Below are 11,532 nucleotides of genomic sequence, written 5' to 3'. Positions count from 1 at the left end.
AGCCAACACTCCTGAGAGGCAATGGTGGCTGGCAAGACTTTGTCGCAAGTGCTTTGGACAGGAGAGACTCGTTCCTGGAGAAGGACATCATGCTTGGTAAAATGAAGGGGCAGTGACAAAGAGGAAGGCCCTCGATTGGGATCGATTGGCACAGTGGCTGTGCCAACATGGGTTGGCACATAAGAATGGGTTCCAACATAAAGACACTGCTCGATGGGTGGGTCTTTTGTTCTGTTGCACAGGGGGTCTTTGTGAGTGAGAACTGATTCCACAGCAGCTAGCAACAATAACAAAGACACTGTTCGCTGAATGACTTTTCAGACTCTTCATGGGAGAGAGTTTCCCCAATGAAGGCAGGTTGTAAGTTTGATGGAGCATTTGCTGTACAATATCAAGTGAGAGGCATACTAAGTTTTTGAAAGACAGGGTTTGCATCCTGCAGTGTGTGGTACCACTTTTTATCTGCCGAGAAGAAATCTTGACAAGTGAAGTAAGATCAAACACTTTAATCAATGATAATAAACCAATAACCATATATTATATAAAAATTCTGATTCATGCATCAGATTACATAAATTATACAATCGTCACTTTATGCAATGCTTACGTGTTTGGGAGTTTATAACTCGAAAATGTATACAAGTGATTAAGATAATTTGCTTAATAAGATTAAGTACAATACTCTTCAGTAATAAAGCTTATGTTGTCCACGTACCTACTAAATATACACATACCTAGATCTGCAGCATTTTTTTGTACCTCGAAAATACAAACCATCTGGAAGCTTCCAAGATTAAGAGGTCCAAATGTATCATGGGTTACAGACTTCAATTGCTTTGTAAGCGCGGGTTTTTGTTTTGACATAGAAAATAAATGCAATAAAACGTCAACTCTAGTTTAATGCTTGAAAAGTTTCTACACTTATTAAATACATCAGAAAACCCTTCGTATGGAGATTAATTGGTTAAGGTGCTACCTATTGCATATTACATACTTCCCATGATTGCATCTGGATGATTAAAGTTACTGTCTGTGAAAACGGGGGCTCTCCGCGTGTGCTGACAGACGCTTTCCCGGACTCTCCCGGCCAGCAGCAGCACTGCAACGCTTTTCACCTAACTTCAAACCCAGTGAACGAGCATGCTGTCACTGCGCAAGCGCGCGCGCGGGCAACACCGAGCTGACTGCTAAGACATGAGTACCGGAGTACGTGGACATCAAAAAGTTTCAGCTTGGCTTACAAATCCGTGGTTGCTTTTTCTAAAGCTCCAGAGGCAAATAAAAGCTCTAGTGTAACAATTACTATGGATCTATTAAAGGCAGCAGATCCACACACCCCCACCCCTTTCCCCCCTTCTTTTTAAGATTCTCCGGGTTAAAGAATAAGCGCCTTTGGGGGGTTGTAGGAAGTGGGTGTGGGGGTGGTGATGGAAGGATGGGAGAGAAGCCGGCCTGTCACTAATAAGCTTAGTTTTAGGTTTCCATTCATGAAAACCCTTTTACAATAAAAGGCAACATTTTCACAGCTGGAAAATTACAACGAAATCTTGATTTACTGCCAAAAGCAATAGACGCGGTTCTGTGTAATCTACAGAGAACACTCCGTTCACTGGAGGACAGCAAACTTGACTTGAGGCAGGCGAGCGCAGCAAGTCGAAATACTTGGCGTTTTCATGAATGAGTTACACGTCGCTCCCACAACTCGGAAATATACCCTGGTACTCCCAGGGAACAAGTGTGGGAGGACGATACGGTCAATACTTTCAGGGCTGGGTTTTAAGGGGCGAGGTGGGTGGGAGAGTTGATATGGTTAATACTTTTTTTTAAAAAAACAAGAGCTTGAGGTTGGAGAGAAATATGTTTTCTAAAACATCCTCCTAGAGTGAAATGCTGTTGAGCACACATGCTTTTACATAAAGGCAAAAAGAATGTTGGCAAGTGTCCTGCTGAGCACGCTTTGAACGCATGCGCGCGCTGTCTTTCCACCCCTACGCCACTGACAAAAGTACCGGCACCAGACTTGAAAGTTAGGGTTTGCGAGAATAAACCCTGGTGATCTTTGGGGCTATTGTTCCGCTCCTGTCACAGGAGAAATGAAGACAACGGCCTTTGTGTATTTCCACCCAAACACAGTGGGCACATGGCGTGTTTATTATATGGATGGATTATGAAAACAGCTAGTATGTTCTACTCGGTCAGCAGTGAAAATCCGTAAGCCCTGGGACAGGACTTCAGGCAATGCTAAAAGTGGACTCGGCCTTTAATGCAATACTTGTCTCAGATTTAAAGATAAAACGGCGATTCCTGATCACTGTTTTATCCTTGATGTTTATTTTTATATATTTATTTTTTGGTTTCAAATGGAGGCAAAAGAGTCACTCTTTCAAAATGCATTTCCTCATAAAAAGAACAGCTGCACCTGAACCATTCCTTTTAATGGGTTGTTCCTATCAAACCAGCCCCCAATACAAAACTGGTATCTTGTTTCATTTTATAAAGAAAATTTGGTCAGAATAGATTATAATGTCAGCAGATATGTCATAATACTGGAAATCCATTAACTTGGGTATTTAAAAAAGTATAGGTTGCCTTCATTATATAAATAACCCAAAATCCAAATGCTAAGAATCCTGTTACTATTTAGCATAGGTTAGTAAAAAAATGGCACTGGGTTAAAAACAAACAAACAACAAAAACCACAAAGTACTACAATGTCCAATGAGAAAATAAAATTCTATACTAGTTTCAGATTCAGATTACAGAACTTTAACTGTATGTAAAGTGGGAAATGTGGCAAAGACTACTTTTTTTTCTCCGTAATTTTAGAAAATTATTTTTTACATTTGGGAAAATTTTTTCAGAATTTTAAGATTATGTATTCAGAGGCTCTTTAAAAAAAAAAGAAGGCAACCAGGAACTTTTAGCTTATGTATATGGAATTGGCTTAGTATTATCTGATTCAAAATATTACAGTGAATAAAGCAAATATATCTGCTTGCTTTCAGTGAAGTCCCAAAAGGGACACATGAGAAAACGAAGTGGCCCTCTGAAAGACTGTGGGACCTGTACGTGGCCACGTAAAAGTTCTCGTCTTAAACGTGAACACACAGACACTCCCCAGCTTTCACCAGTAAGTGGTGTAGATATTTTAGGGTTGAAAACTAAGCACTAGGTGATTAGTCCTGGTTTCATACCCTGGTTTTCACGGAAAATTTCATATTGTTTGAACACTTATGACCAAGATAATTCATGAGTAGTGAACATCTCTGAGGAGTGAATTCAAGAGTTCAGACATTTCACCATAAAAAAATGAATCCTTAAAGGGTGGTATAGTGTTGTGTGCCGTGTCACCCTGGTAGTGTCTGCCATCCTAAAACCTTCCTCCTCCTTGAGCGCCTTTTGTTTTGGTTCGGGACCCAAAGTCAAAGGCAGCCATCTGTTCTCTCGTTTATGGAACTGGAAACCAAGCCTAATTCATTCCCAGAACTTGCCCGGTGCTTTGGGGAATCAGCCATCAGATGATTTACCTACCTTATTTTCCCCTCAACTTGTCTTTCAGATACAACTGGCTAATATTTTCTTTACTAGGGATTTAATGGCATGCAGAATCCCCACGGCACAGATAACACGAGCTGATCGTTAGCTTATAGCTTGAACAAAACTCAAGGCGTGAGGATTTAAGAACAACAAAAAAGCGATTCAGAGAAATTTCATGCTGTCGAGAAGTTAGATGTTTCGCCAGATCGCCTGCTCCTCTTTCAGAAAGGTGTATGGGGTCACTACTCTCAGTGAAAGAGCAAACGCTGGATGCCGGGAAAATGTGGAGCAGCTCATCTTGCAACCGAGCTTCGTGTAGCCATGTGCATGGAGGCCGTATCTGTGCGCCGATCCACAATCCTAGTAAAGACAGCTTGCTCTACCCCGAGTGTTCTCCAATCACGTACCTGGTATCCCAACCTTAGAGGCAACCTGTTTTGTTCTGTTCTAAAAACACATCATGTTTGAGGTATATGCATGTACTTTATACACCAAGGTACATGGGCATATATCCATGTACGTACGTACATATGTGTATAAAAGACGGTGTTTCTTCTTAGTAGTGTTTTTATGATACGCAGCCTTCCGGCAGTTAAATGGGTCGACAAATGGATGCTGTCCATCCTGCTCGGTGGAGATCAGTTCCTGAGGATTGAGTCATGTCCTTCTGAAGCCACAGTGGGGCCCTGGTAGGCTCGTGGGCCAGCACCAGCACCTAAGTGAATTCTAAGGGGCAGCTTATTCACGGAGATGCCGGCCCATTGCTATGGAAGTTTCGATTATTTAACTCACTTCCAAGGTCACGCTTTTGCTAGTTCCCTGCTAATATGTATAGGCGAACTCCTTTTTCTACATGAAACGGAAGTACACGGGATGAAACCTGATAGTGTCATCTCTTCAGAGGGCAGAGTTTTCATTCTCTTTCTCTGTTCTTCCTTTCCTCTCCCTTCTGGCTCTGTTGTTTGCGTCCGAATGACACAGGCAGTCAGATTGGCTGATTAACTGTTGGAGAATTTGCCTGCCTTCCTGGAGGGCTCGTAGGGCACTCGCAGGATACTGGGCGTCTCCTCCATCACCCGGACCAGGAGGTTGTCGATGTAGTCCTCCAGCTCCCGGATGTGGGTGTCCTTCCTCCGCAGGAGCTCCTTGTGCTTCACCAGCTCCTGGAGGACCTCCTCATGGGTCAGGCTGCGGTATCCAGCAGTGGCATCGAAAGGGTTGCTGTCCTAGAACAGAAGACAGATGGTCACTTGGGCCGCTGTGGTACTGGGGACAGACAGGAGGGATTATTTGGAGCAACAACTGGGGCTTTTTCACTGGGACGCTGGCTGTGGCCAAAACTAAGGTGACCATTCAGACTGGGGAGCCAGGGCTGACAGGTGCACCAACGCTTTGATGATCATTCTGGATTCTTCTCAGCCCCACCCCCTTTTTTTGTTTTAAACCCTATGGATAATTTCCTCATTATCAGAGACTGACTAATCCTCATTATTTATAAAGCCTAAATTTAAAGTGTCCTACCATACGTTTAACTAACCATGATGAAAATGGAAGATTTTGAAGCAGTAACTCAAGGAATGATCAAGAGCCCCTGAAAACTGAACTACACAGATGGACATGGCATTCGCCCCGTGGAATTGCTTCTTCGGAAATGTGGCTTTATGCCAGGCCTTTGTCTTTTTATTAGAGACTGTGACAAGAAGCATCCGTGCCAAGTCTGCTTCTGCGTTTGCTATGAAATGCTAAAGGCATTCGGAACCAAGTCAATGAGTGGCTTATAAAAAGCCCACTGGGCTCCCTTCTGTTTTCATTCCGAGGCAGGAGGAGCTTTCTCTCCCCTGAGTAACTTCACTGACCCATTTCCACCATCCAGTACTAAGAGCTAAGTGACTTAATTTTATTGCCCCTTTTTCCTTTGTTATCACGAAACTCAAGAGTCCAACCTGAAGCGTGTTAATATCTAGGGCCCATCTATTTGCATTCTCTCCCACTTCATTTACTTATTTTGGAACCTGGTCTTTTGGATAAAAATTCCTCTTAGACAAAAGTATAAATATACTCCCCAAGTCTCCCTCAAATAAATTTATTTTTTTATTTAAAGCACACTAATATTAATGTGAAAACAAAGGTTACAGAAGAATTTATCAAACAGTCATAGGGGGAAAAAAGAAGTCATAGGAGCCTCAGATATATGTATATATTTTATACTCAGATATGTAGTATTTTGATTTTTCATTCCATGAAATACAATGCACCTACATAAGGTTTGTGCCTTTTTGCAAATAGTTCTAGCTGTAAACTCAACAACTTAGCAGGGCTCTTTGGCTTTAAAGAAAACACAAAATATGTAAGAGCGCCCAATAAAATGATCTTTTAATAGAAGAGAAAGGAAAAGAAAACCACAAAATACTAAGGAAACTGGCTTTCTGAGTTTTAAAAACTGAGATCCATGCAGCGAAGGGGAGAGGAGGGTCTTTTCTGGGAGGTGGGTGGGTGTGTAAAGGGTTGCAATCTCGTTTCCTCTCATACGCAGGATCTGCTTTAGTTGTGCTGCGTGTCCAGGAGTTCTCATCAGCAAAGGCAAAATTCAACTCCTGAAGATGTCTTGGGACAGAGGGTCTTTGCCAGCCCCAGAGAAACAGAGGCAGCGAAGGTCCAGCTATCAGGCAGGTATGAGGGTTACCACTGGAGTATAGGCACGCCCTTCTCACCAGAAAAAAAAAAAAAAAGGGAAAACCAACCAACCAACCCACGAACACATCAACATGGTTGAAAACACTTCTCCATCCCATAGGGTCTCGAGTGTTATACAAAAGCTACCATTTGACGAGCTCTCCAAAGATTTCGGCAGGCAGTTCCACACAGTAAGTAGGTTCTGCTTTATCAAATGGGAAAGAAGGCTCGAGGCACAGCGGCCAAGAGCAGGTGATCTGTCTGAGCACAGCTGGGAAATAAAGAACAGGTGAGGGAGGGAACGAGCAGACGGAAATGTTCGCATGGCAAAGAGATCACCACCGAGGATGAGGATGTGGAATTCTATTGTGATGGGTCTTCGGACTTCTTTAGAAAGCACGGAGACACTGGAGGTTTCTAAGCAGGGCAGTGACGTGGGTGACGTTATGATTAGGGGAATTAAAGTAGCACCGGCAGATTAGCTGAAGCTGGGTCAGGGATGAGGGGCTGAGAAGAGCGAGGGCGACTGAAACTAAGAGACACTGGACTCAAGGGGCAGGATCGGAGAGTGAAAACTGGACAGGAGTCACTCTGAATTTCCTAAGACGCATTTAGAACTCATTTGAGCATTACACACTGGGAACAAATATCTTTTTATGAGTTATAGTACCTTTATCCCTAAATATTTTTTCAGAATATTGCTCTAAGGCAATTAAATAAAAATTCTGAGGGAAACACAAATATTGGTTAACTTTGTATTCGGAGCAGTTTATCATTTTATTTTTATAAAATTAAATTGAAAAAAAATAAATCTACACACACAATTTTAGTAGTTTGTTGAATTGGTCATGGACAATGTAGAATCACATTCATATTAAAAAATTCCCTAACTCTACTCCCATCATTTAATACGCTAAGCAAGTTATCATTAAAAAGATAGGACCTGCCACAGATCAAATCTGTATATATTTTTAAGTTTAAATGGTCAAACAGTTCTTAACATTAGCTTAACTCGGCACAGGTCTGAGAGATATACCAACGAGGGCTCACTGTCCGTCCTTATGTGGTAAACGAGATGTTCGCCAAGGGCCCTTTCAACACTAACCTCCCCTGATTTACAAAATGAATTTTCTGAGCGACATGTCTAAGAGTAACAAAAATCCAGCCACTGTGGATGCAATAAAAGATCTGCTGAAGAGGAGCGTTCTTTGAGAATCACCGGGATTAATGAATTTAAACTAAATGGAATTCATTAATAATTAGTTGACTGCTGTATGCTTTTAAACTTTTTAATTTAACATAATAATAGCATCTGCTCTAATTTCTCTACTCTTAATCAAATTATCCATATAGGAACTGATTTCTCTAAACTAATTAAGTGATGATATAAAGTCAAAAATTCACTTGCACTATTGTTTTTAACACTATCCAGTACTATTGGATAATGTATTAAGTCCCCCTTTTCAACACATGGGGGACAAAAAGCCTATCAAAAAAACTCTTATTTTGACAGAAATAGTTTTAAAATTAAGTTAATGCCATGGTATTGTAGCACGCTAACCATGTACGTAATCTCTCAAAATCATCATTATCCCAGAATCGTGTTGAACACTGGAGAGCAGGAATCCACGAGACACAGAGATATTATGTGCTAGGTGTTTCCCTCCACAGCCATCTGATAGCAGAACACTGGCGGGTTTCCTGAAAATACAATTCTGGTCTTTTCAGTCGCTGTTCCATTTGTTTATTTTTCTGTGAAAATTTCTACATCAAGTTTCTGGGCAAGAAAACATCTTAGAAGCACGTGTACTTAAAAACTATATTCTGGAAAAGAACAGGAAATAATTAAGAACAGTTTTATGCTTGGACAATTCTCAGATTAGGGAACCACGCACACCTTCTATTTTTCGACCAAAGATTTTTAAACTGACTGGTATACCCATTGAATATATAGCTCACCGCTATCGTCCCAAACAAAATAACGAGAATATCAATATTAGGAAAGACTTACTAGTGACAAACATTATTTTACTTAGAGATGAAAACTTTCAGGTGCTTGGGTTTTTTTTTATTTTCTTCCAAAATTGTTCATTTAATATGATTTTTGAAAAGTCTCTTAAACCCCCACCCAGACTGGTGGAGACTAAATAGTCAGCCTCCAATGGACCCCAAGTTCTCAGGATTCTTCCCTACAGTAGTCCACAGAGACGGCACATGTGTTTTTAAGATGTTTGCTTCTTTTAAAATCTCATGCTAAATAGTCTCGCTTCTCCATCTACAACCAGTGCTCTTTCATGCCTACCCAACCTTTGTTAAAATTTTTTCATATGCAGAGATTAAAAACTGTGGACCGAGCCAATGAATAAAAGTAGTATTACAGTACATTTTTTAAATCAGAATTTTAAAATCATATAGTCATGGGGGGAGGGGAGAGTCAGAGAATTACTAGTGGTATATTTTTACTGTACGCATATTGTCTAGCCTTTTAAATTAGGAAGTGTATGTGTTTATGTAAATGTATATGTACATATGCAAGCACATATATATTTTTGACAATTACTTAAATTTAAACAAAAGCGAATTACCAGGATTCAAAATAACTGAAGATTTAAAGAAAGGTTGTCCTGGCAACCAAATATTGGTGAAGTAGTAAGGGACATCCTGGGCAACTGGAGGGGAGAGGGAGAGGGAGAGATAGGATGAAGGCTTGGCATTCTCTGATCATCTCATTATTGTTCTAATGAGGAACTTTGCTCTGGGAACATCATCCCAGCCACTTTCACATCTTTTGTCCCACTCCCTTCATCTCCCTTTCAGTTCTTAATTAGGCCTTAAAGAGCTCACACTGCCCTTTCAACTGGCTACTGCTCCTGTTTAAACACTCGGCTTTCACAGACAGGTGTTGGCACTAGCAGAGAAGACATACAAACTTAATTACAAAATACTATGTCCAGAAGGAGGGGGAAAAAAAATCAACAACAAAAAAAACTTGGTGGATTGGCTATTATCAGAGGATTTAATGTAAATGACTTCAAACATCTCAGAATCTTCCACATAAAAATCGTCCAAATACTTCTCAAAAAAAAAAAAAAAAGAAGCAGAATGAGGACTCGCCTTCTCCTCTTAATTGTATCTTGCAGTAAATTAACAGCACCTAGTAATCCTTTAACTGTCATTTAGAATAGTCAGTATTCCGGAGAAAAGTAATCACACATCAAGGAGTCTTTTATCACCTTTAAATCCTCTAACTAAAACAATTTTCACATTTTATTTCTTTAAAGAATGCTAAGGATGCACTTACAGCAATAAATTACAAGATTTAGAAAAGTGCATTTACAAGCACATAGAAATTATAATTAAGGTTACTTAATAAACAATAGCTACACATTAAATCGATTTTTTTGATGTTGCAGTTTTGTTCGAGATTAAGTAACTCCCTGATAGAATGCATTTTACTATCTGATCAAAGGCCGGCTTCATATCTTCTGACATTTCTTGCTAGACTGCCATATTAAAAGACTCACGTATTTATGAAACATCAAAACTTACAAATCATTTACATAAAACGGAAAAAAAACCAACCCAGAGTACAAAGTCCTATGCTTCTAGAGTGCTTTCTACGGTTTTAAAAGAAATAGCTACATTTAGTCTCATTTATAAAATAAACTACACCACCACTAGGGTTTCTGCCAGTCAGATCACATCATAGAACATTTTGATATGTTATCACTTAGAAAAAAATTCTTATTAAAACATCTGGATCACACACACCATGGGCAGATGGCTCAAACAGCCACCAGAGGCCTCATGGAATAAAGGTCCTGTTTCTGCGAGGCAGTAAGAACTTAGCCTTCTACCAGGAACACTTGCCCGGGGTTTCTGGAAAGTGACTTACTCTCTAGGATTAATACACGCGATGGAAAGCTGGAGGAAGAGCCAAGACAGGGCTCCAAACAGCGATAAAGCACACGGAAGGTTTTGGACTCCACCTGAACTACTCGATGTAACAGGTCACTCACTCTTGCTGCCAGCTGCCATCACCAAGCCTCCTGGTCCATCTGGCATTGCCTTGACTAGGAAGATACACGGCCTAAAGGTTCTTCCAAATGCTTTCCTGGTTAACTGGGTCGCTTGTCGGGAGGTTTCTCCTATTGTTGGATGTTAACAAGCAGCTCTGTTCCTATTTCAGTTCTTGTCCCAACAACAAAAAAAGTTAAAGTTTCCCCACGTGCTCTTATTTCATAATGATGTTGACCTTAGAATAGATTTTCATATTAATTTTAAAAGTCCACAAACAAACCATTTATGTCTATACACACGCAGACACACACATATTCTGAACTGGCTTCAGTGATCATCATAATGTTTGCTTGAACTCTCGTATGTAATGCAGTTGAGACGTCCCCTTCGCCTACGTCAAGACAATGTCTGCATTTTGCTCGCCTTCTTTCGCAGCTGGGTAAATGAGGGCATAGTCAGGAAGACTGTGGGCTCGGAGAGGGGCTTGGGTAACTCTTTAACCCCTCAGGAACTTACCAAGATTTTCCTGAGGTCTTCATTGTTTGCCGGATTCATATGAAAACTGAGTTAAAAAAAAAAAGACAAACATCATGTTAAAAATCCACATGGGAAGAATGTTTTTCAATCAATATTGCAGTAACAATTGCTGAAATCCTAAACAGTTCAGAAGAGTGACTATTCGGCCAAAATGTAAAAGAAAAACAAATGACTCAACATTCTTAAAAAGCCGCTCTCATTTTCCACTGTCGAGGAAACCCTGCCATTAACAGAACAGAAGAGGCACGCCACTAAGTACGTGTGGTTTCAAACAGACGGAAACAATCAGTGTGACCCAGTGTGAGGCTTTAGAAAGCTCCGTTGTCTATTTTTAAGTACTCACTTTTCACACACACGTCACTCACCTTAGGCCTTCTCATGTAAAACCACGGAGTACTACGTCCATCTAGGTTACGAGGAGACAAGATAAAAGAGTTGATAGTACAAGCTTTTGGAAAGGCTACAGGCATCAAAAGTTGAATCTTAATTCATGACCCTATCAAGGAGAGTGAATTCAGAGTTGTATGAACCATTTCTGTCAGTCGTCAAAATGTAAAGACCCAAATGGCCCAAAACAAAACAGATTGACTTCTTCCATGGTGAGAATAAGGAAACATCACAGCTGAAAGCTGTAATCATTTTCTTCTTTGAAACCTGTCCATCAGGGAGGGGACTGAGACCAGAAAGAAGCTAACATCAAAGCCATCCGATGAGTAGATATTTCATCGTTGCTATTCAAGTTTAATTCTTACCCAGCACTTGAGA

At 40.5% G+C, this 11,532-nt stretch overlaps 1 protein-coding gene across 1 annotated transcript in view; it reads right to left on the bottom strand.

Moving 5' to 3' along the window:
• Window positions 1–491: 491 nt before the first annotated feature.
• Window positions 492–11,532, bottom strand: part of RAB11FIP2 (RAB11 family interacting protein 2) — a 46,039-nt gene continuing 34,998 nt past the window's right edge. Inside the window, exons 4-5 of the mRNA XM_004700908.2 lie at window positions 10,747–10,792; window positions 492–4,763 (exon numbers count right to left, since the gene is read on the bottom strand). Coding sequence (XP_004700965.1) covers window positions 4,536–4,763; window positions 10,747–10,792 — 274 coding nt within the window. The 3' untranslated portion in view covers window positions 492–4,535. The remainder of the gene's footprint in view (window positions 4,764–10,746; window positions 10,793–11,532) is intronic.

The sequence above is a fragment of the Echinops telfairi genome, unplaced genomic scaffold, assembly GCF_000313985.2.
Source record: "Echinops telfairi isolate 266 unplaced genomic scaffold, ASM31398v2 ScPeMD7_70;HRSCAF=299, whole genome shotgun sequence".
Lineage (NCBI taxonomy): Eukaryota > Metazoa > Chordata > Mammalia > Afrosoricida > Tenrecidae > Echinops > Echinops telfairi.
This window is presented reverse-complemented; position numbering and strand designations above follow the sequence as displayed.